Here is a 26,187-nt window from a genome sequence, read left to right as displayed (position 1 = left end):
TCCACAATTATTGCCCCAGGGGCTTCATTCTCAGTTGCTTTTTCATAAGTATCTTAATGTTCATTCATTCCCCTTAAGTAATGTCTTACATCTTACTTCATTTTCCCCACACGTATAACTTGAGGCTATCTGCTAAAACCCTACTTAATTCACAGTAATGTATTCTTGTAGCAAAGCTACAGAGGTATCTACAGAACAGACAGAGATAGATTTATAGAAGTGAGGAAAGGGGAAGGGTTATGGCTCCAGGATTCTGTGAAGATGAGAAATTTTGATAATTTATTTTCAGCTGGTATTAATTTTAGAAATGTGCAACGTTTTTTAAGAATAAGATTAAAAAAGTGGAAATTAGGTATTTACTGCCACCACAATGAGCAGTGGTAAGCAATTATAGCAGAAGAGTGGCATGGGCAGGACAAATAGTTCAGCAATATTTCCTACATAATCCAATAAAAATCTGGAAACCTTTGAGATAGAAGGATACCTCAGCAGACTAATTACATTAGGTCCTCATTGATTTATAGGAGCTATTTTCCACAATCATACCTTCAATTTTAATGACCATCTAAACTCTACTATTTCTGCTCAAGGCCTGCAGCTTTAACCAGCCTGGCATAACTGGTTAATTTAACACCCATCCTCTGCACTCCATCATTGCAGATGTTAATAAGGATATTGAATAGTTAAAAAGTTAAATATCGAAAATATTGCATTGGACCACCTCAAAAGAGTTCTATAGCCATTCACAACTACTCCTTCAGGAGCTTCTCTCCTATTTTTGCACATATTTATAGAAGTTTTATTCTTTCCTGAGAAGGCTCATTTTGACAAATCACATAAATAACCAACACTAGGATTCCACCAATCAATTCTTGTATACCCATCTCTTTCCAGCAGAATCTTGCAATATTTGGTGGAATAAGTGTTATTACTGATTTTATTAGCATTCCTGTTTATGGTCAACGCTTTGGAACAGTAAGCCTGGTAAAAGACACTGGTTAGAAAGAGATCAATAGTTGAACATGATATATAAAGACACCAGAAAAACTCCCCGTATGGATTTAGTAGGCTGGGGGGAAGAGAGAAGTGCAAAAGAACTGCAGGAAATTTTTGCAGGTCATCACTACTGAATGAAGCATTCGATTACAGGTTCTGTTTTAAATCTGCCAGTTGCTAAAGTAATACAGAAATTATCAGAATGTTAATACCCACTATTGTAAGCATTCATTTGTCACATTTGTGACGATAATATGTGAAATAGCTCCACTCTAGTCTTGCTTCTCAACATAAAATATTTTGGAAATTTAAAGCTAAAGCCTTTTTATTAAAATAAATGAAGTGATAACTAATTACTATTAGAAGTACTTACTCAAAAGTATATTCCTACTTCAATTTATAACATTGATTTCACAAAATCACAGAATCATTTAGGTTGGAAAGACCTCCAAGATCACCAAGTCTAACCTCTGACCAAGCACTGCCTTGTCAATCAGATTATGGCACTAAGTGCCAGGTCCAGTTGTTTCTTAACATGCCTCAGTGATGGTGATCCCACCACCTCCTGGGGCAACTCATTCCAATGTCTACCAACCATTTCTGTAGGTAATTCTTCCTGATATTAAACCTAAACCTCCCCTGGCACAGTGTAAGGCCACTTCCTCTTGTCCTATTTCTAGTTGCCTGGGAGAAGAGGCTGACTGATCCCCACCTGGCTACAGCCTCCTTTCTGGCTGTTGTAGAGAGTGATAAGGTCTCCCCTCAGCCTCCTTTTTACTCCAGGCTAAACACCCCTAGCACTCTCAGCTGCTCCTCATAGGACTTGCGCTCCAGACCCTTCACCAGCCTCACTGCCCTTCTCTGGACATGCTCCAACACCTCAGTGCCCTTCCTAGAGTCAGGGTCCCAACACTGAACACAGGATTTGAGGTGTGGTCTCACCAGTGCTGAGTACAGGGGGACAATCACTGCCCTGGTCTTGCTGATCCAAACCAGGATGCCATTGGCCTTCTTGGCCATGTCAGCACATTCCCAGCTTGAGTTCAGCTGCTGTTGACCAGTAACCCCAGGTCCTTTTGTGCTGGGCAGCTTTCAGCCACCCTTTCCCAAGCATGAAATGCTGCCTGGGGTTGTTGTGGCTGAAGTGCAGGACCTGACACTTGGTCTTATTGAACCTCATACCGTTGGCCTTGGCCCATCAATCCAGTCTCTCCAGATCCCTCTGCAGAGCCCTCCTCCCGTCCAGCAGATCAACACTCCCCCAACTTGGTGCTGCCTGTGAATTTACTAAGGATGCACCTGGTCCCCTCATCCTGATCATCAATAGGGATATTGAACAGGTCTAGACCCAACACTAATCCCTGGGGTCACCTCTAGAGACTGGTCACCGACCGGATGTGGCACTGTTCACCATCACTCTCTGTGCCTGGCCATCCAACCAGTTCTTAATGCAGCAAAGGTGCACCTGTGCAAGCTGTGGGCTGACAGATTTTCCAGGAGAATGCCACGGGAGACAGTACCAAAGGCTTTGCTGAAGTCCAGGCAGACAACATCCACAACCTTACCCTCACCCACCAGGTGGGTGGTCATAAAAGGAGACCAAGTTAGCTAGGGAGGACCTGCCTTTCCTAAACCTGTGCTGGCTGGGCCTGATCCCATAGTTGCCCTGTACGCGCTGTGTGATTCCACTCCAGATCCTCTGTTCCATAGCTTTGTGGGGCACTGAGATTAGGCTGACAGGCCTGGACTTCTCTGGATTCTCCTTCCAGTCCTGTTTCCTTGAGGTTCAGAAAAGTGTTTTACCTTTGCACAGGAAAGGCTGATGACATGTTGGTCTTTCTCATTTGTCACAATTTCCACAATACCATGTTTGTGTCCGAATAACTTCCCCGAAGGACTAAAATTAACAACAGGATTCCACAAACGAAGGATTCTGTCATTACCTAAAAGAAAAATTAATATACAGTCAGAAAGATTGAATAGTAATTGTATTACAAATAAGCTTTGTAATTGAGAGCTTTCATTTGGGTAGACTACTCCCACATAAGGATGTGAAGTTTTCATTCTAAGGGCTGGATTGCAGCTTATATTTCATTGTTTAACCACAAACACATATTAAAAATGCACAACTGATTAGCTTTTCAAAGCCTTTTTGTTTTCTAAAGGAATGGCAGGGACACTGAATGAGACTATGTGGACTAGTCCCAGAGGAGCAGACTACTTTAACAGAAATACAACTGAGGCTCATATTTTTTCTTCAATGATGTAATTTAGGAAAACGTAAAAAAATTTTTGTGTCCAGTTAGCCAGGATACGAAGGGATAACTTCCTTTATGAAAGATGGCAAACATCCAGAAAGGAGTGGGCATGAAATTTGAGGGCAGACAGAAAACAGTAACCGCTGATGATTGAGTCTGTAGTAAAGTAAATAAGAATTAGGTATTTAATCCTTATTTGTATGTTCAGACTTTGAATTTGCCAACAATTTAAGGAATCATCTTTGATTGTGTTATAGGTGAATGCATGGTACTATTTTGCTAATAGTTTCCATAAATATTTCAAAACACAAGGATGTTAAAAATGTATTTTAACTTTCAATTCCTGGCAAATATTTCAATTGTACGAATTGTATGCATCTAGCTGAACAGTTTATTTTGACACACAATAAGTGAAACAGCCGCATTTTGTCTAAACTTCTGCTTGAGTTCTACTTTTCTCTCAGCTTAAATTGAAGATCAAAAAGCAAAAAACCCCATAGACTAAGAAGTATATGTCCCAAGTGAATCAGCTCAATTATGCTAAGCACTCAGCGTTATTATGTTAAGAATCTTCCTTAAGCTTGTTCAACCTCCTGTCATTAGTCAGTCCCTCCATTTCTCTCTACAGAAATCTATTCCTTTCCTTCTTAATGCAGCAAGATGTGATTTGTTTAGGAGCACCCCATCTCCCTTTTCTGCCATTAAACAATAAAGTTCTCTCAGTTAAATTGATTCCACTGTTTATGTGGCTTCCCTCTAAATGAGAGAGCCTCACTGAAGGAATGATCTACTCTTAAAATAGCTACAACAGAAAGCCATTTTGATTTATGCCAGCTCATTTCACAAGTGTGACTGAGAATTCAACTATGCAAACAGCTGTACCAGTCCAGTGGAGGGAGAGCTTCTGCAAAGGAAAGGAAGGCCACGTGTAAGTAGCTGACTGGCTTGAAACTTCAAGGGGAAGAGATTCTTTTTTAGGCAAAACTACCCTAGACAATCTGTATATGCTGCAGCACGGCAGGAAGTAGCCTAAATGGGTTATAACTGCACAAATGGTTTATGAAGCCCTTTTGGATGGGGAAACTTCAGAATGTGGTCAACATCCCTGCTCACTTCCTCAGAGTTTGTGTTAGGCTGCCCCAGGCATATCCTGCAAATTAGCAGAAGCCTTGTGACCAGGTCAGGGTTTAAGGTGAAACAAGCCCATGGGCGTAAAACTCAGCTTGCAGATCTCCCATGAAGAAGGACATGAAATATAGTCGACAGAAGCCTCCAGTGAGACTGGTGAGATTGGTTTTAACATCAGGGGGAACAGACATTGCTTCAGCAATATACCCCTTACCAGCCCCAGATAGAAACCGTCATGTCTTAAGATGATGGAGAACTGAGAAGAAGCTGCTGACATCTGATCAACTTGACTACCTGCTGACTGCACTTTTGAGGAACTGAGCCTTTCTCAGTCTTCCTAACAGCTCTGCTCTTTATATTCCTGAAGTGATAGCAGTGATTGAAGGGGAGGATAGTGCCCTTTATTCTGGCACAGAGTTTCTTTTAAGAGTAGAATCACTAATACATGTAATTTACTTCAGTTATTAACAGGAAGATCAAGTGACATTTGGGAAGAAAACCTTTCCCTACATTAAAAAATACTGTTTGCTTTTTATGTCAAATAGTGGATTCATTTTAGTTCCTTACACTGATGTGGAGATAATGGTAGATTTTATTATAGTTGATGTGCTCTCTGCTCTTTTTCTGGACTAATGCCAGATTGGCCCTAAGATTCACTGCAGCCCTGGAATATTTCCTGGAACATTTGCTCTCTCCATGCTCCAAATATGCCTCCAGGATTCAGAATCCTGACACAGAAAGTCTGGGTACCAAGCACATTCAAGAAAAGCTTGAAGAAGATGATCTATTCAACAGAAATTTAAAAAGATTTTGTAAAATCAGTGATTTGAATGAAAACAGATTCAGTTGTGTATGGTCCTTTTCATGATAAACAATCATAAAACCAGAAGTTTACAGGTTTTTTTAGAAGTCAGATTTTACCACCACAGCTCTATTCTAGCTATATGTTATGGACTCAAATACTCTGTTTGAACATGTGGTTCTTTGTCTAACTGTCTTTCTTGCTGACACAGTTTTGCAATTTGTGTGGTATTACAAGCCTGCTGAGATGTCTGCCTCTCAGTGGTGTGGAAATCCACTTGAGAACAATAACATATTTGAATGGAGAAATACTAGGCTTAGCCTGGCATCCTCAAAAGACTGTAAAAAAAAATAGACCGCCCGGTTTCTTTCTAGGCTGCTACGCCCACACAGAAAACTCCTTACCCTTTAAAAGAACTTGTCTTTCCTTCAAATCTGTCTTATAATAATCTTCCTTTATAATGTCTGCAAAACCTCTTCAGAACAGTCAGACATCTGGGGAACTAGTTTATCATACTGACAAATGTCTCTGTTTTTTTTTTTTCCTTTGTGCTTCCTTGTCTGTCTTTGTATGCTTTTCTTAAACTTAGATGGCATCATAGAAAAGAGTTTGCTATGCTTCTTGCTTCCTTGTCTGTCTTTGTATGCTTTTCTTAAACTTAGATGGCATCATAGAAAAGAGTTTGCTATGCTTCTAAAAGCTAATGCTAGAGGAATTCTGGTGATTTCTATCACTGGGATTCCTGGGAATTCCTGAAATGTGCTTCACCTGTTCCAGGAATTCACAAAGGAAACTGAACAAGCACAGAGTAGCTCCTTTTATCAGTCCTAATCTGTTACTGTTAGATTTAGAAATCTCTAATAGTTTTTCTTCTGTTTCATTGCTCACAGGAAAACAGCCAAACTTGAAGAACTAACAGGGTTAGAAGTTGATGTATCATTTAAAACCATCATCTGTTTTTATATGCATTTCTAATTTGATTTTAACTGTAGTCATTACCTGAAGTGATGATTAAGACATAGCTGGAATTGAAAGTAATACAGAATAAGAAGAAAACCATGTAAATTTACCATTCAGTGTAATATTAATGCAAAATACTACCCAGAGAAGTTATTTTAAACTTCTCTGGGGCCCATATTTTAGGCTACTATCAGGATTTTATCATTTTACTGATTCAAATCTAGCCTTACGCATGAAAAGCAAACTCAGCACCACGTTTGTTTTTATCTTATTAATTTTTATAAATTTCAAATATCTAAAAGACAAAATTAGGTTTTGTCACAGTACTGACAAACTCATGAGCATAATCAAATACAAATAAATGATGGAAGACTGTGCTAAAATATGACTTTAAATAGTCACAGTGATAATTCATCACAGTAGGTAACATTCCATTTGTGCTATAAACACCTGCCTAGATAGCATTACTAAAATATTGAGCAGATTTACCCCTGCTGAATACTTTAGAAGCTAGCCTGCAATCAAATCAACATTTCTTTTATGTTAATTGACAAATGAGACAAATAAACATAGTTTTTACAAATGTTTGAACATGTCACCAAGAAATCTATATATTATGATTCCTGAATTATTTACCTGTTATGGTCTCTCATTTTTAGGTTATAATTACAGGTAAAATTGCAGGCTCCCTAATTAACAGGACTAGCTTATGCTCATTTTAAATAGTTTAAATCCGTCATTAATTGTATCATCAATGTATGTTTCTCAATTAGTCAAGAGTGAGGCCACTTTTAAGATACAGAGGCAAATATAGTGTGCTTCAGCATGATGGTATGATGTGACATTGGGAGCAGTGTAATCTACTAACAGAGCACAGAATTCTAAAGCTCAGCTTTTGAAGGCTTTAGTAGAGGGGTCTCTCAAGAGCTGTAGCATTATTCTAAATTCTGGGTGCAACTTCACAGTAGGCCCTAACTGATCTAACTTCATAGTGAAATTGTGAAAGAGATGATCCCACCCTGTCTTTGCCTTTGGACAGGCATTCCCACTGGGCTCTGGGACTCCTAGTAATATATAGGAGTAATATATACAGCCCAGGAATAATTTTCATTCATATTCAAGGGGAGCAGCAGGGCTAAGCTTTGGGAATGAGGGTGAGAGGCAGAAGGATGCCCTTCAATTACAAGATGAGGATGGTGGGTGAACAAGCAAGACAGGATTCCAACTCAAGTACTTCCAGTACTTTTGTGCAAAGTCAAAACAGATTAGAATTCAGTGTTGAGAAAAGTCATCTGCTTCTAAAATATTCTGATTAGGGATCTGTTTAGATGAGACAGGATCTCCTGCATTCTAAGCCCGTCCTCCAACCATCACAAACAAGTATGCAATCTAAGTTTTTCAAAAATCCAAGCTCCATTTAAAATTGAGAATCCTTTTCTGCAACTGCCACTATTCAGAAGCTTCTTCCTGAATATCACTGCTCTAATTTTTGCTCTAATAGACATCAGTGGCATTCCTTGTTAATTGTCATTTTTCTAGGTTATAGAAAATATACTTTTTAAATCTGTGCACAATGGTGCAGTTAGAGCTTAGGTCAGTTTGTTAGAGCCTGCTGCTATAAACACCAAGATTGTGAGTTCAATCACTTTATGGGCCATTCACTTAAGAGTTGGACCTGATGATTGTTATTCCCCATCTTTTTTCTATATTCTATATACTTTTCTATATTCAACTAATCTTTCTCAAACATAGTTCATATCAGCAAGACCGAACCAGCACATGCACCCAAGGCAAGTTGAGCTGCAAGATTGTCCTATTTCTTTTCTGTGCCACAAGTATTTACTGCTGGTCACTGACAATGTGGGCTGAGTGCATTAGGCAGACCTTTGGTCTGGCCTACCACAGCTATTATAATTTTCTTAGAAAGTTTTTCCAGATTTTTCTCTTCTGCTATTTCTGGAAGAAGAATTTCAGTGTGTAAAAGAAACTTTTTTTAGTTTCTGTGACATTCTTTCCTCTCCAGACACTTTACCCTGGTTTTATTATTACAGCAAAATCCTCCTGTTGTACCTGTAGGAAATAGTGACCACATTTTGTTGAATAGGACCTCCCGACTTTATGTCATCAATAAATTTCTTCAGACTACTTTTTTTTGTGACAAGGTAATCAGTGTAAACAGTGTCTCCTGTCTAAACTTCAAAATTTTCACTAATAACTCTTCTACAGCTTTTCCTTTAAATCTTTTGTCTAGAAAATCAATAGAACTGCCTGATATTTATTTTGATATCTTTCACAGTTTTCCTCTTGGTAAACGGTTACAATTCAACGTGAATTGCATGACGTCCCATATACTGCCATGTATATTATCAAGGCTGGAGAGCAGAGCCTTGGCCATTTTTTAGTTCTTCTTATATATAGATGTAAGAATTACTATGTTTGCTATTGCAATTTTAAACAAAGTTTTAGGCAATAATGACTTGAAGAAAAGCAGCACCAATGTCATTCGAGGGCACCCTATCAGACAGACTTTATAAACAACGTTGCTGGTCATACTCCAGCAACATTTCTGCAGCATCACACATGACCACAGCAGTAGACAGGCCCATAAAATTATTAGCTAACAGGGAAGAAGTGGATGTAAGAGTGCCATTTCTGCAGCCTGCTTTGGGAGAAAGAACCAACAGTAACACTTTGATGAACATGACCAGAGAGATCAGTAGAAAGTATTAAGATGGGCCAATGTGACTGCTTAAGATATGAATGCATGGTGGAAGAGTAATAGGGTGGAAGCTCTGCCAATACTGCAAGGAATAACGTGTATAACCTGTTTGAGGCCATGGTGACTTGGAAAGATACCTTAGTTGAACATACTGTTTCTTCTGGTTTATTATATAAATGATACTCAATCAAACCCAGATGGAGCCCTTGACAGATTCCTGTCAGGAAGTATATCTCTTCACACAAGGGCTGAGAGAAATTAAAACCAAGGTCTCTCTTTCCTCTGATTGTAGGCAGAAGCCATTGTTGAAATTCTTAAGAAGCTAACTCAGCTTTATTTGATCTTATTTGACGCGAACAAAAAAATTCACAATTTTTTTCCAAGAACAATCTCTTGGAAAATACCCTATACTTACCTCCAGTGACAATGACTTTTGCCTTTCCACAGTATGTGAAAGCATTTACTCCTTTCGGGACAGAAAATTCCTTTACAGGTCTGCAATCATTAATAAAACAATCATGTAAGAAATATTTGGAAAATATAGTCTACGGTCATTCTGCCTTATTTTTCTGTAGTATACAAAATAGCTGTTTGCATAATGTATGCAATCTCATGTTAAAAGCAAATTGATTTACAACAGAGACTTAGAGTGATACTTGCATCAACAAAACAGCAACAGAGTGCACTTTCTATTAAAGAAATAAATATCCGATCTGCACACCTAAATCTTTTAACAGGTGAACTCCAAACAGACTCCTAAAATGATAGCTGTTGCCAAAGTAAGCTGCACATAAGCTTGTGTGCTTAAAGCAGTTTATCACTGACGAAAACTACCAAAGAAACTGTTTGCTTGTTTCAGACATGGAGGTCTACTGTGATCTCAATGTTACATTAAGTAAGTGCAGTTACTTTTCTGTTGCTTCTCTATAATGTACTGTACAATGAATAGTCCTTACATTATCTATTTTGTGTTGTATGTCAGCATGAAGAGATCACAAGTATCTGAAACTCAGCAGTTATTCTACTACATTCACTGCTAAAGCATGGGAATTCAAACAGCCAACACAGACTGAAATTGACTCAGTGTCCCTTCTAAACCCATCCTTTGAGCAACTTCTGCTTGTCTCTCCAAGTTTCATCCACTGCAACTAATGAATGAGTATTTTATTGATTTTGGATGTAGCTATAGCAGAATTAACACCTGCCATTCCCAGGAAACAATGACTGCCACTGTAAACAGGCTGTACAGAACTAAATGAGAATACTTTTAATTTTTTCCTTTGAAATTCAGACAATTAGTTCATCTACTCTGGGCTAAAGTAGCCAACAATATTGAAAACCATAAATGGGGGTGGCAGTTAATCTGACAAAAGACTCTAGAAACTTCAAGGCATTAATGAAAGAACTTGTTATTTCTAGGCAGGTGTAAATAAAAGGCTGTTTGCTTCCTATTTAGAGGGAGAAAATATTTTTTTCCAGAACTCTAACAGAGAAGTCTTAATTCTCTTGACAGGACAAAATAACAATTAATTGATTTAAATGTATGACTAACAGATTTCCTAAGGATTTTTCACCTTTTATACTTCTATACAACTGTCCATTAGCTTTTTAATGGACAATCTTGATAGTATTCCAAGATCAGTGGCAATAAGGGATTCTGGCATTGTGAAGTCCTGCTCAAGCCATGGCCTTGCAATAGAAGCACCTTGTGATATATCCATTCCTCTCTTTTTTAGATACTTTACAAGAAGATATTGTAGCTGATCATCAGCCATTATTGACAAACAAACTTAAGTCCTGTAAGAGAGAAGATGCATTGAACCCCTCTTGGAGTACAAAAATAATTCCTTGCTACAAAGTTAATTGGGGAAATTTTTTGTTGGAACCAGTAAATCATATTTAAATTAGTTATTTATTAAATGGATATTTACAAGTGCTTTGATCTATAGATATTTTTAGGACTTTTAATTTCATTTTAACAACTGTGTACAGTTGTATACAACTGTATATTTCAGTTGTCTAAATATAATTTCATCTATCTACTGTGAGAAACTGCTTAGAGAAATGTATTTATTGCATTTGGAGATGCAACTATAGCCAGTGTGAAATGAAAAAGAACTACCAAGATAGTTGCAGTATATGTTCTGTATTGAAGTATATGATGGCAGCATCTACTCTTTTGACTAGACTTTTGGCTCTGCAGACTTAGTCTTCTTTCTCTCTAACTAATTCCATTTTTCCAAATCTCCCAACAAAAGCAAACAGGATTTCTCAGCTTTTCAACTGGCACAGTATGTGACCTTGGACAATTTAAAAGTGTTTCATAGTTCACTTTCCCCATCCTCAACAGACAAGCAATACTCATAAACCCCAAAGTTACTGTATTCATTCAAGAATAAAACCAAGAATATTTATGGCATGTGTTACACAAAAAATAAACCAGATTATAATAACTGTAGCTACTAGCCTTAAAAATCTATTAATCTCTCTAGATGTACCTCACAGAGGAATTGAGAAGCTGATTTAATATTTACAATCTTTTGAAACACTTGAATGAAAAGTTCTATTATTTATAGATCCTTCTTACATCAAATTGAATGTGTATTATTTAATTGTGCTATGAAATTTTCTAAATTCACAGACTAATTAGGCTTGGAATCAGTTAAATCAGCTAATAGCACTGATGAGCCATATGAATTAGGGCTTGGCACAAATAAGGAGGCCATAACCTGTTTTCTGCTGCATAGTAGAACCACTTCACAGCCCTTAGAATAAATTACGTTCTTGGTTTAATCTTATATAACTCAAACTTGTGAAAATAAAACTGTAAATGAAATTTAGTATTTTATTTTTGACTGGGTATAAATTTTAAATGAATAGATACATGATATATATGCAAGAAACCAATCCATTTTCTGACTAAAATTTGCTTGCTAAGGAGAAATTGGAGGAGACAACACTGTCAACATATTTTTAGGGTTCTGAGTACTGAACATATATGGACAGTCTTCTCCTACATCAAAAGCTAGCACACAAAAATATCCAAGCATTTAAACAACTGTATTTTTGTTTTTATTAGCAATGCTAATAGAAAAGGCAGATTCAATATGGCAAGATGACGTCTTGTGAGGCACTGATCTCCAGCAGAGTTATAAAGCAGAAGATCTATTGTTTTCTAGAAGATGTCAGATACTTACAAGTGGTCCTCTAGTCGCTTTATGTCATCCAAAACAAATGAATTAATACTGTCTGTGGAGCAGGATCCAAAACGTTTTAGGGTAGGAAAATACTTAATCTTCCCAACCCAGTCATCATGTAGCTTGCGTTTAGGCCTAGCGATATAAATGGAGAAGTCATTAGACTGTAGTAGCAACTACTGTGATGTGTCTGTAGGTGGACAGAGGTTTTCTCAGTGAGATTATATACACAACCAATGCCAACAGTTAATGTCCAGGGCAGACACAGAACCACTCTTCCAGCTCAAATGCAAGCAGAGAGGAGGTCAGGGTTGAACCATGCTCTTTTCTAGTCAAAATCATGCTTCTATCTCATGGGGCACAATGTAGCAGTGTGAAGTCATAGTTTGTGTCAGGTATCCCTGTCCTTTCCCAGGTGTCAATTACTTCCCCCTCTCCCACCCTGACCCCTGCTGGGTGCTGTCTGTCAACCCTGGCATTCCAGAGGGGCATCGAGTGATTGGCAGAATTTGAAAGATGCCCTGCATCCCTGGGGGTCCATTGGCCCACCCAGGTGTCCCTTGCACCTGAGACCTGCCCATCCTGCACCTGGTTGGTGGGATCCGTACTTCTTCCCTCCCTCTCTCCTTGGGCTTAAAAGAGCCAACAACCACGTGGTCCGGGATTCTGTTGGAAGCTGTTATAAGACTCAGAAGCCTGCCATCTGACTAAACTCTGCATCAAAACTCTGGCACAATCCACTCCTTTCTCTCACCTCACCTTAAAGCATCTGCAACAGAGGCAAACTGGAGCTTTGTGTGTCTGGGCATGTCTCTAGGGCCAGCTGCAGCATCCACCAGCCAGAGGTGTCTCTGAGGTGAATACACTGCAGCTGCCACCTTTTGGTCAAGCCGCTGAGGCCAGACAAGACCTGAAAAGCCCCATCTGGATATATATTAGGAATTATTACTATAGCACAATAAAACTGTTCCTTTGTCAAAATGGATAATGGCAATTGGGAATTCTCCCCTTGAATTTTATTCTGCATCCTCTCAGCTGTAAGATTTCTTGTAAAATCTCTACTGAAAATGATGGCACTTCTTTCATGCAACAACAAGCAAATCATACTTACTGCAGTTTGAAAAGTTATTTTCTTTAGTTAGGTGGGCTTAATTTAGAAACAGAAGCTAATCCTCCACTTAGGGCAAAAAAACCCCAAATTAAAAACAAAACATAATGCAAGAGTAATAACATTTTATCACAAGCAACTTACATGTCAAAAGATTCGGAGTCCATGACTTTAAATTTTAATACTTTTTCAGTTTTAGATTGTTTCATTATGAAGTCATCACTGGTGATAGTAAGCAGATAAACATAACCCTTATCATCTCCCATTAAGATGGTATCCTTAGCCAGGTTATCTGCCATAGTCACAGTACAAACGCAGAGCAGGCAGTTTTTCATTGGTTTGATGACAAAGCCATCGCTCTGTGGAATGTGGTAGAGAGTTTATTAGGCATTGCATGAGGGCCCTTAAATTGAATCTATCATGCTTATCTAGCTACATCAGCATTCAAATCTTGACTTAGGTTTTTTTTCAGGCTGCCCCTGTGCTGTTTCCTGGTGTCAGAAACTCATGGAAGACCATCATGAAGAGGAGTTTAAAGCAAATCCTAGAGGTTGAAGCAAGATTTTGTTTCATAGGTAGCTTTTTGTATGTCAGTGAAAAAGTATTAATTACAAATTCTAGGAAGGATCTCTGCATACTATGTGGGATGGTTTATTTCCTAAGACTGTATATGGTTTCCTGTTCAAAACTAAGATGATCTCTACAAATAAATTGGAAATAACCAAATTAAAGAATAATTCAAACCACAAAATATAGCAGTAATACACAGGAAGAATCTATATTAGAGTCCTAATTAATAATACAGCCTGGGAGTGTCAAGTGTACGAATACGTGTAGGTGATTCAATATTTGAAGCACAGAGATAGTGGGAATGAATACAGTTGCAAGACACTGTGGTATTTTGCTAGAAGGCCCAGGAATGGGATTCAGGGTCACATGCATTACATTGTTTATTGATTCTACTGCCCAACTCCATCTGTTATCTGGTTAAATCATCCTTGCCAACCTAAACTGGAACTGTTCATGTGCCATAGGAATTAACTGCATCAATGCTGTCTGTGTAGCACAGACACATTGAAGATGAAATAGAGACAGGACCTTTCATATATTATTTCTTCTGTTGTCTTGAAAGAGAGCTGCACCTATTCATAAACAGGATACTTGCAGCTCTCAGTGTAGGTAATGAGGGAATTGGTGAATAATAGGTGGAAAATAAATATTTGAGCCCTCCTCCAAGAAGTCCAATTGGATTGACAAACAGACTTAAATTAACCTATCTGAGCTTGGGAAGCAACCTTTTATTATTGGAAAAAAAAATCCTAAAAAATCATATCCAAAAAATAATTACTTTGCTTCTCCTCCTCATCTCAGCTAACTTAGAATTTCCAAGAGAAGTTCCAGGAACAGGAAGAAAAACCTAAGAAATGTGTCAGCAAAAATGCATAAGACATTAAAGAAAACTTTAACAATTTGGACATACATTATTAACATCAAGATGTTTTTTATCTTAGAAAGTCCTGAACGAAACACATAATATGAAGAAATATTTTCTTTAAATCAGGTAGTTACCTCAAAAGAATCTTTGCTATATTCCTTGATTCTTAATAGATTCTGAGATATATGTATGCCTATGCACACATTTTAGGTACACAGGTGCACATGTATGTACTAGATACACATGGAAAAGAAATTGTTTGGGGGGCTTGTTTGCACCATAGTGTAAATTTTTTCTTTCTCTTCCAAACTTTTAATATACTTTAATAATCCCATTTGGCATGTAGAGAGTATCCCTCCTTTAGTGTGAATTCCACTGTTTCACTGAGTTCCTACAACAACAAAAGTGAAAAGTCTTCATCCTGTTAGACCAAAAGGATGTGAATGTATATTGGAAACAATAAACATATATGATCAACTTTCAGGTGTCATTTCGTCATTTGTCTGATCCAACATAATACCTCGCTCTCTTTTGATTTATAGTCCCAGAGAATGATTGTGCTTTCAGTTACAGCCACGACATAGTTTAGATTAGGCAGAAAATCACATCCAGTGATCCAAGCAGTATCCTGATGGAAATAAAAAAAGTAGCTAAAAAAGGATTTTCTCTGTAAATTTATCAACTTTTCTATCATGTAAGCACATATTTTAAACCATTTCCACATAAATCACATATACTCCGCACTAGCACATGCTAGGTCTAGTTCCACTGAGAGTTCTAACTCCAAGAATAGCTCATACATGAAGTTACAGAGGCACCAGGCTCAACCTCTGTTATCAATGACTCACCTGAGAGGCACAAATGTTGCACAAGAGAGGACACAGTAAGCATATAGTGTTAGTCAAACTGTAATGACACTCTGAAAAAGCACTCTGAGCAGAGAAAGCTTCAGATAACACATCATAGTAAAGCAGATTAAGCTTTTACCTGGATACAGTTTGGTTTGAAACAAAATAAAATTAAAGGCAGTCCAAAATTTCAGCTATAAAAACAAAACTGAAATGAATGTTTATGAAAATAATTACCTTTATTAAATAATTTTAATTCTCCTAATAGGAAGGTCAACTATTTACAAATATATACATCTGCCCATATTAAGCCATTGTTCAAGTATACCTCCTATTTTGCAGGTATTAATGAAAAATAATTTCTCTTGTGTAGATCAGAGTCCTGATGTTTCTACTTCTATTTCCATTGTTGTACACAATATTGATTTTGCTCTTAGTGTAAAGGGTCCAAAATCCTGATAGAGGATATCAACACTCTGTTGCAGGAGAAAGCTTCTCTCCTTCTTAATGATCTGTGGGCAAGTGGTAGTACATTTACAAAGATTTTTTGTGCCCTTTACTACAATAGACATATGGAAAATGTCAGTCCTGCAGAGGTCTTGTGGATTGTTTGGTAATTCTTATGGAAAAGCTTGTAAACTGTGGCTTTTTGAGGTCCTTATTATAGTTTCAGATAACAATGACTAAATGGCTTGAAAAAGATGATTTTACATTCATAGTGACTAATTCGTCACTAATTTTACATTTGTCACTAGTTAGTTGTGTTGGTTTGTGATGATGCAAAGTAACAGATTTCAGCTTCAGAGGAAAGATTATAATAATTTCTCTTGTTAGTGCTGCTATACTTGACAGACAAACTAGGTTGCTTTACCAGAAAAACCTTTTCATTATTTTCTTATTCCATCCTGTCACTCAAGGGTTCTTATCTTTCCTCCTTTCTTTCACACATTTTATGGCAAAGATGTCCCTCAATGGTCCTAATACTGCCACAGTTGCCAAACATTGTCCTACTTTCGCAGCAAAAACCCCTTCATGTTCATTGAGGAATCATTTTAAGACAAGTGCTTAGTGTTCAAAAAGGAAACGGACCCTGCAGCCCACTGCAGCACTCCAGCTTCTTCCATCTTCTTTCCCTTGACATCTCTGGGAGAGGTCCTACCTTTGCATATCTAAATTGGTCAAACTGGTTCCTACAACTAAAGGAGGAATGACTAAAATTCACTCATGTAGCACTTCTGTAGGAGAAACTCTAATTCTAGTAGAAGTTTCCAAAAGTCAATTGGTCTCAAGAATATTTCTCACTGTTACCTGTCTGCACTGATTCCACAGGTCAGATTAGCCCTTACAATACATTAAAGGCAACTGAGGCCCAGAGCTGTTTTCTGAGTTGGAGTAGTAAGGCCTCTCTGGTGTGGAGTACTTCTATTTCATTTTAGAACTCCCACAATATGTAAGAGAGAACCAGCAAAATGCACTGCCTCCTGGCACAAGACACCCACATCGACTTTTAGGACAAAGGGTCACGCCATTTTGCTAAGACTGATGTCTCTTGTCTACAGGGCATCTGAAAGATAAGCTTATACCTTACATGTGTTTACCCTGGGAGTATCACTGCAGATTTTAGGTAATGAGCTTCTGCTCATTACCTAAAATCTGCAGTGATACTCCCAGGGTAAACACATGTAAGGTATAGATTGTGCAGCCAATCATCTACCTAGCAACTGTTTTCATTACAAACCTAAAATTTTACTTATTTACATTTTACAGTGACAACTGAAGTTTTGGATTTTAGAAGAAAAAGTTCTGGCAAGGAAATGGGTCAAGGAAAATTTTGCAGTAAAAGAAGCATTTATCTGAGGTTTCATTTATCAGAGGAAAGAAATCAAGTTACTTTATCGTTTCAATAACTGAAAGGAATAAATTGAAACTATTTGACCTACAGCACCCTATGAAAAATTATGCAGAAGTCTCAAAGTTAGAATTGGCAATAGAATAATGCTCAGTTTCTACTTATTTTAATTTAGAACATGCTGATTCTACTTAAAATTATTTAACAGGAGGGAGACAAAAAAGAACTTACTTCAATATTGATGTTTGCCAGAACCTTCATCTGAAAAATCAAGAAATATATAGTCACAATAACACAGTAGTTCTTAATGAAAAAGTCTAAACAGAGTAATCTGTTCATAGACAGATCAGAACAGTAATTGCTAACTGAAAGAGCAGGTAGTTAAGATCTGAGAAAGATCCTTAACCTGCTTGCTGTCTATATTGTGCTCTTTATATTGTGAAGAACTTGAAACTTCTCTTTCCCTCACAAATGTTTCATAGTTTCTGGTTTGGTTTGGGGTTTCTACATTGATATGTTGAAGTGAGGAAAATAAGTAAAAAATCCTCATTTTTACAACATACAGAGTACAGATCATCTGGTCTTCTGATGGAATTGTGCTGTTAATGGTTTTTGACAGCTAAAACAGCATCAGCTCCTGTGAGAAATAGTGTTTATCATATAGAAACCCAAGCTAACACAGGCCCAATGCCATGTCAACTAGTGCAAGCAAAATGCCTGGTAGAGGCAGCACTTCAGGCTGCAAACAGGAATAATCACATTGGTACAGCACCTTTCACCAAAGGTAACTACTGGTAGACAGCGTAACACGTGGCTGAAAACTGAAGCGTTTAAAGTGTCACCATCTTCCAGCAGAGTTACCTACCCTCCAGAAGAGGGTTATCTTCTATGTTCTTGAACAAAACTACTAAGTTTTCAAAAGCAGTTTCAACCTTTTCCCTTCTGAAACAGCCACAGATGATTTTTCACCTCCTCTTACCCCTGCCCCTGCCCCTGATCAGTAATTATTCAGCAGCACCTCATATCCATCTCAGCAATTCCACATTTCATAAACCAAGAAGCTAGGATCATAGTCTTTCTTCCCATAGAAGTGAGATGCCAGGTGTCATCATGGACAGCCTTTGAACAGAGTTTAAGAGTATTGTTAACCAAGAGATGGATACCCATGCACTGTATCAGACTTGGCTTTATCTACAGTAACTAAATATGTCCTTAAGGCTACCTACTCCTACAGGTCTCATGTGCTGGTCAAGGCAGTATCTGTCTGAGAACCTGAGCAACATAATTGTCTCCTATTCTGGAGTAACTTGGAAGTAGTTGATGGTATAAAGCTGTATTCAAGTGTTGAGTCATATTAGGCCCACATTTCTTGCAGAAAACAATGCTTAGCCCTCAAACAGAATCATGGAATCATAGAATAATTAAGGCTGGAAAAGATCTTTAAGATGATCAAGTTCAACTGTAAAACTAACACTTCCAAGTCTACCACTAGATCATGTCCCCAACAGCCACTTCTACACACCTTTTGAATACCTCCAGGGTTGGTGAATCAACCACTCCCCTAGGCAGTTCCAGTGGTTGACAACTCTTTGGATAAAGAAATTATTCATAATATCCAATCCAATCCCCTCCTAGCACATCTTGGGGCTGTCATAATGCCTTAGTCCTTTTCAGAACATATTTTTCTAAGTAGCAGTTGAGGTCCCTAATTCACTGTTTTAAGCAGCTGGGTGTAAAATAATTTACATTGCAGTTGCTGATGTCAGACAACATCAGTCCAGCCTATGAGGAAGCAGCAATTTGACTTGAAAATAGCAGGGGCAGGTAGAGGGTAGGGAGGAGAGATGTTTTTAATCTTATACTTTGGGAAATTATTTTTCATAGGTACATAAGAGGGATAACATTCCAGAGGACAGGCTTTCAAATAAATTATTTCAGCATTTACCAAAACTGCAGTACTGCTTTGTTATTTAATCATCCACAGGAGTCCTTTCTTAGTTTAAATGCTCCTGTCATAAGCATAATGCACTGATTAGCTGAAAACGCTAGAAAGCATTCATGCTCCTTTAAAGTTTCACTGCATTGCCTGAAATAAATTTTAAGCAACTGGTTGCATTAAAATTGTACAATTGTAAAGCACTAATGAGCATAGATGTGTGATAGCCTGGGTTTCTGTATGACACATTCTATCTCATAGTCTCTACAGGTGCATAGCACTAAATAGTAATAAAATAATCTGGGAAATTAATGTACAAACTTTAGTTTAACAGCATCTTAAACCTGAAATTTTACTTATAATGGTACAGATATCCTTACATTTTACTGATGAGGGAACTAACTGTGAGACAGTGTCATGCAGACTGTTGTAAAACTCATGACTTTCAAGCTTCTAGATGTTGTTGCATTGAATAAAACTTGTTTGCAAACAACTGTCTCTGTCCATTCTAGATATTTTCAGTAGCTGTAGAAAACAGTTAATTCTCCAATTTCCACTCTATATCTGAAAGTTAATTCCACTAGCATATTTTTTATTTAGGGAAACCTTTTCTAAACAGAAATGCAGATTATTTTCTATTAAATGAATTTCCATGAAGAATGTTTATTATTAGATATCTCTACCTTCTATCAACTTGTGTGGACTGTCTAGTAGGTTTATAATTGAAAAGAACAATGTATATTTCCTGCTGTACTTAAAAATATAGAAAAAGTTAACTTTGATAAGAAAGATGTGTAGGTTTTTTTATGGGAAAATTTGAATGCTAAATCACAGTCCACTCAGGTCTCCTATGTACTGCGAATGGAATAATAAAAGAGTTTGACTTAGAATTACCTTTTTGCTAAACACAGTTATCATTCCTTTCTGAGAGGCTGTTACTGTGAGACGCAGAAGGGGCACCTTCACTATACCCTTGATCACATCTTTTCTCTTGACAACTGTCAATGACAAAATATTACTCTTCATCTCACAGACACAGAAAACATAAACAAACAGAACCATATTATTAAGGAAAACATAAACAAATAGAACTATATTAGTAAGAACAGTTTCTTTTCCTGAAATGCATTTTGGTGCCATATGCAAGGCAGTGGTGCAAGATAACATAAATTATCCTACACTTGGTTTAATTAATCATGTTGCATTTTAAATATCATTAATGTAATAATTCTGGATGTGACACTTCTTCCTCCATATTTTCAAAAAATACAGAAAGACAATGTGTAACTGCATAAATAAACAGTCCGGTTCAGAAAAATCGTAATTTCAAAATAATTTAGGTATATGGAGAATTGGGAAATGCAGTGGAGTGTTCAATGTTTAGTAAAAATGCATGTATTTTGGAACACAGAAGAAGAAGAAGAAGGAGAAGAAGAGGAAGAAGCGTGAATGGGCAACAACAGACATGTATTCTTATCACCCTAGTTTCAAGAAAGTGAGCAGCACACTGCATTAGGAAAAATACAGTTTTTGATGTAAGATGAAATATGTCACCTGAATGAGTAATCTGCTGTTTTTCAGATACAAGCAAAACCAAAGTTTCTTTAGAAGCGGAAGAAATGCCAATGCTTTCTCTGCTAAAACAGCCAAAAATCTAAACAAAACAAAATGGAACGAAACAAGTAATTTATTGCAAAGCTACTTCTTACATGTATACTACTTGCTACTTCTACACGTATAAAGTCAAATAGTTATCTCACACTTTATAATTGAATATTCTTTGAGTAACTACCTTAGTATTACTTCCTTTAACCATTAGCTGTCAATAGGACTTCAGACTGCTGAGATCTGATATTCAGGTGCAATCTTTCTTCAACGTTTGTAAAGAAGTCAGCTTACACAGGGCTTCTAGGAATACAGCCCATCTATTTTTTAAAGTTGTTAGTACAATTCTGCTTTGTAAATAGCCATATTCAATTTCCATTTTCCAGTTGTACCTACCTCAACTAGGGAAAAAAAACCCCAAACCAAAACTAGCAAAAAGTAGACAAAACAGAAATCTCCATATTTATAAACAAAGACATTCAATGGTTTAGCCAACACAGAAGAGCTTTTCCGTAAGGATATGTAGATTCCCATTTGCTTGAAAAGAAATGAAATATAAAGACAAGTTAAAAAAAAATACTCTTTTGGCCATCTCCCTAAGTCTGACAAGGTTCCATTAGAACATGATGAAGATCTCTGCAAAGGATAGTCAGGTAAGCAGACTATTTCTACCCCAGGGATGAAATTTTCAGCTGAAATGCTCTACAAATCTCATGCTCTGTACCCAAAAGTAGTTTAGTAATTTCTTTAGTAAATTAGTCCCACTTAGCTGTGCAGATTTTTTAAACTCCTTTCTCCACATTACAGACATTATATATACATTATATATATGGGAGAAGAAATGTTGTATTTTATTCTAGTTCAGTATTTTCCATGTTATACCATAGAACTCCCATTTTCATTCTTTGAGAGATTCCGATGTACATATTTCAAAAAAATACTCTCACACAGCATTACTCTTCATCTTTCACTTCACAGCTCCCTCCTTTCCATATACACAGTTATTAGCTCTCATACATCCACATTTTTCAAGAAAGTTTATAGGCAAGCCATATTAAAAGACTGTCATCAGTCAGCTTACACTTGGTAAAATTTGAGAAATGCCATTAGAAAGGGTCCTGGGGAATTTTATCCCAAGGAAATCACGCACAGATTTCAAAGAAAACTAAAGAGGCTTCACCTCTTTTACTACACCCCACACTGTGATTGTTTGTTTAATTATGTAGCCAAATTATTTATGTAATTATGTAATTTGGTAACTAGTCTGACTGCATTAAAAACTCAGTAAGGTTTTGGAGTAAATGATCCACACTCCAGCAAACATACAGAGCTCCCCTTATTTCTCTTATAAACTAATGAGCCTGAACATAATTTGCTACAGTTCTGCTACCCTAAACAAAGGACAATCAGTCCTTCAGACTGTCAGCTATTTTCCAGATTTGCCCCAAGCCCTCCTTGAAGGAAATCTTTAATGGCTGACATGAGCAAAATCTGTGATTATTGTGACACTGTAAGCAAAACCAATGGTTAAGAAAGGTAGCAACCAGAAATGTTCCCATACAGAGCCTTATTAAATAGAAATGGCTGAACATACCATTTTTGGGATGATATTAGGAAATCTCTTGAGAGCAATGGTTGATAACATGTAAGGAACAAATGGTTGGATATCTTCAAGGTTCCAATATTAGCATGATGTTCCAGAGTAACATAAAATGTAAATATGCTGACGAATTCATAGTTCATGTCACTTGCTAATACCCTGCTGGACTTTAGGTCTAGCAAGGATTTGCCATGTATACCATGTTTCCTACGCTATTGTAGGAAAGTCACTGTGTGCTGGGAGTTACATCCCTCCTGCACAATTCTGTCTTCGGGTAAGAAATAACTGAAAAAGTCTTGTAGCAGTATATGATGATGGGTGCTCTTGATAAGGATTGGCTCTAACAATCAGTAGTTTTAAAGAACAGTTACCTGAAACACTATCCATGGTAAATAATTTAATAAAAGACACATTTCTAGAGCAAGTGTTCATTTCTCAAAACAAGACCAAATAAAAGAGTGCCATGTTTAAAAAAACCCGACAAAGTACTTTTTCACAAAAAGTGAAAAACTGGGTGCTATGGAGATAATCTTCTCAGGTGGATTCAGAAATAACTTACAAATGGATAGATTAAAAATCCACGAAGGGAGTGCACACAGAGTGCATTTGCAACTCTGGCAGAGGAAATCCTTAATATATGGGCAGACAGATGCAAAGAGGGTAAGTCGGATCTACCATTTCAGAGTTACCTCATTCTTAAATGTTTTTTACAAAGGTTTGCTATTTACCAATATTAGAGACTGAAAAATTGATTACAAACATATCATCATCTATAAGACTTAATAATATATGCATAATTCTCTGGTTCAAACACTACTAAAATGCTGCCCTACCTTTAAGGCTTCATATTCAAAGCAAGGGACAGATTTATGCCGTGAACAGGGGAAGAGAAAGGCAAGGAATCAGAGGTAAGAGAAAAGAGAGGAGAGGAGAAAAAGGGGAAGCATTTCTGAAGGTTTAGCTAAAGATAGACATCCTCAGAGCACAAATGGCATACTGTCGTCATAAAAGATTTTGCATTTTGTCAAGAAGCCTGAGGACAATGCACATCACTGAAGTAGTTCTGAAGACTGAACACACTCAGGTTTCAGGCAGCTAGGACAAATAAAAAGAGAGTGCCTCATTCTGCCTTGGAGCTCATGAACAACAGACTTGTGAACAAGACACAATCAACAGATAAATACTGTCAGCATTTAAAATTCTAATTAATTTTTCATATTTAATAAAACTCTAAAAATCCTTACCTCAGTCCATTCTGGCCTTTCATCAGGGTTGCTCATAATCTTCCTGAAAAAGGCCTGAATATCCTGATCCTTGACTGCTGAACCAAAAAGCATTCGTGTGGTTTTATAGAACTTTTCATAATCTATCTCATCTGTATGGGAAGAACAATGTCCACACAGTTTAAAACTGGCAAGTTACAGATTCCTTTCTTATCCACCCTACCTCTGGATTTAGTTCTCCTTCAATACCAATAGCACGGAAGTTCCAGCTTCTCACATTGTATTCACTAAAGCGTTTGAAAAGAAAAAAAATCAGTCCTAATATTTGCTCTTTTCAAAACTACCTAATTTGCAATCCCTGACATGAAACAGATAAAATAATAGGTAAAAATTTCTCACTTCTTTTTCCTTCCCTTACTTACCATAATTCTGATTTGGTTTTTTGCATATGAATGGTGTGTGGGATAAAGTTTATCCTTTCAAGCAGCAAAAACCACTTGCATTGTGAAAAGCAAAATTTTACCCTCATTATTTACAGTTAGTTACTGTAATTACATAATTTATCAAGTTTGTGCTTTTACAGAAACAAGTTAGCCTCATGCTAACTTCTATATGTGGCAACTCCACCAATTCTATTTTCTTAGTGATCACCATGGGCTTATAATTTGGCCAGAAATCCTAACAGAAGGAGAAAAGAACTTTCACAGTGCAATCTCTCTACTTCCTGTAAAAATCAAACAATTACAATTAGAACACTAATTTGAAGGAAATTATCATCTCTCTATGATATGTTCTCTCCATGTGAAAATTACACTTTACCATACCAATTAGTATCTCTTACCATCATCTTTAGTATACAAGCCTGAACTCTCCTTGGTCCTCTGGATGATCATTTTTTCAACTAGATTCTGGAACTGCGCCAAAGCAGTCTTGAAATCAATAGATTCAAGAGCAAAGCAACCCTCCTTATCACGACCCTTCTTTCCAGACATCCTTTATGAACAGAAGACAAGAGGGAGAGCTTTTCTTACAGCCATGTCCAAGCCTTGCTTTTTTTCTTTAAGTCCCACATGAGTTCGTGTGAGACACAGCTGCATGACAAGCATACCAAACATTACATAATAAAAAAGAGGAGACCCTAACTTAGCATCTTGACCTGGCAAGCAGTGTAGTGAACTATGGATGTCACAACATCACATCACTGAATCCTACTCACTGAGTGCCCCCAGGTCATGAATCAGGATCATTAAGTAATCTGACATGTGAGATTTTTTCATTTTATCTCATGTAATTGGTGACAGAAAGACTTCATGCTTTTTTTCACAGAATAGTTAGGGTTGGAAGGGACTTCTGGAGATCATACAGGCCAACCTCACTGCCAAGGCAGGGTCACTCAAAAGCAGGTGACACAGGAATGCATCCAGGTGGTTTTTGAGTGTCTCCAGATAGGTATTTTCCCCCAGGCTTTTAGTAACATTTTTCCAAATGTTTCTTTGGGGAGAGAGCTGAAGGGGTGGAGAGCATTTAGCATGTATTAATTGCATGAACAGATCTGACCTTTAGTTCTACTTTCACCTCCTTTATGTTACAGTTCAATAAATGTCAGCCAATTATCACTATAAGGAGCACAAAACTTTTTTCTAAAGTATAATTTGTAGTAAGGTGTCAAGTGTTGATCTTGAGACACAAAAATACGGAGAATCCAACATGTTTGTTTCAAAGCATAATTACACAAACTGTTAAAATTTAAGCCTCTTTGTGTGGCTTATGCTTCCTTTGAGCAGTTCTTGTAATACCTTCACTAATTTAGTTGATACATTTTTGTACTAGAAGCCTTTTTACCTCGAATACTTCTCCTTTCCTTTAGGTTTCAATATAATTGTGATACTTCTGCGCATTTTTCATATTTCCAATATCTTTAAAGGATATTGATGCCATGTTACTGAGCTATACCAGAACAGGCAAATGGTGAATTTCAGACTATTTGTTAAACTCACTTTTCTGTAGACCACACTGATCAATTTCTTTGTATTGTTCTTTAACTACTGATCTCCAGATCCACTTTGCTATTACTTCTCCCAAGGTTGATGCCAGGTTTACAGGATAAGGCTTTCTTGGATTCCTGAGCGTGGAGTCCTAGCTCTATGGAGACTCTGTAGTTGAAAAGGAGAAATTATATTTTATATTTTCTCATGGCAATCTAGAGGATTGATATCAAACAGGCATGTTTCAAGAATATTCCAGTCACTTCAAAAAACCAAAACAAATAAAGGCAGTAGTCCTCACACACACTCAGCATAAATGACATTTTTGAAACATATAGGGAAAGAAACTAATTGGTATTAAACAGTTACAAAAAATAATGCATAGAAATATCTCTGCATGAAGTACCTAGTTCTTCAGGGAAAGTGGTGTCTCCAGATATGCTACCTAACACAAGTAAACCAACAGCCTGGAATTCTATCATTTCAAGGGGAAGAACCCAAAAGTTTCTGGGTACTTCTGTTCTACTGTAATGAGCAT

At 37.2% G+C, this 26,187-nt stretch overlaps 1 protein-coding gene across 1 annotated transcript in view; it reads right to left on the bottom strand.

Moving 5' to 3' along the window:
* Positions 1 to 25,768, bottom strand: part of WDR64 (WD repeat domain 64) — a 58,945-nt gene extending 33,177 nt beyond the window's left edge. The window contains 11 exon segments of the mRNA XM_050972523.1: positions 2,800 to 2,939; positions 9,279 to 9,358; positions 12,061 to 12,195; positions 13,313 to 13,527; positions 15,124 to 15,231; positions 17,532 to 17,561; positions 20,131 to 20,234; positions 20,791 to 20,890; positions 23,686 to 23,816; positions 24,506 to 24,657; positions 25,662 to 25,768. Of these exon segments, the coding sequence (XP_050828480.1) occupies positions 2,800 to 2,939; positions 9,279 to 9,358; positions 12,061 to 12,195; positions 13,313 to 13,527; positions 15,124 to 15,231; positions 17,532 to 17,561; positions 20,131 to 20,234; positions 20,791 to 20,890; positions 23,686 to 23,816; positions 24,506 to 24,656 (1,194 nt within the window). The 5' untranslated portion in view covers position 24,657; positions 25,662 to 25,768.
* Positions 25,769 to 26,187: the final 419 nt, after the last annotated feature.

Source organism: Serinus canaria, chromosome 3 (assembly GCF_022539315.1).
Source record: "Serinus canaria isolate serCan28SL12 chromosome 3, serCan2020, whole genome shotgun sequence".
In the NCBI taxonomy this organism is placed as follows: domain Eukaryota; kingdom Metazoa; phylum Chordata; class Aves; order Passeriformes; family Fringillidae; genus Serinus; species Serinus canaria.
Note: the sequence above shows the minus strand (reverse complement) of the source record. Positions and strands in the feature narration are given on the sequence as shown.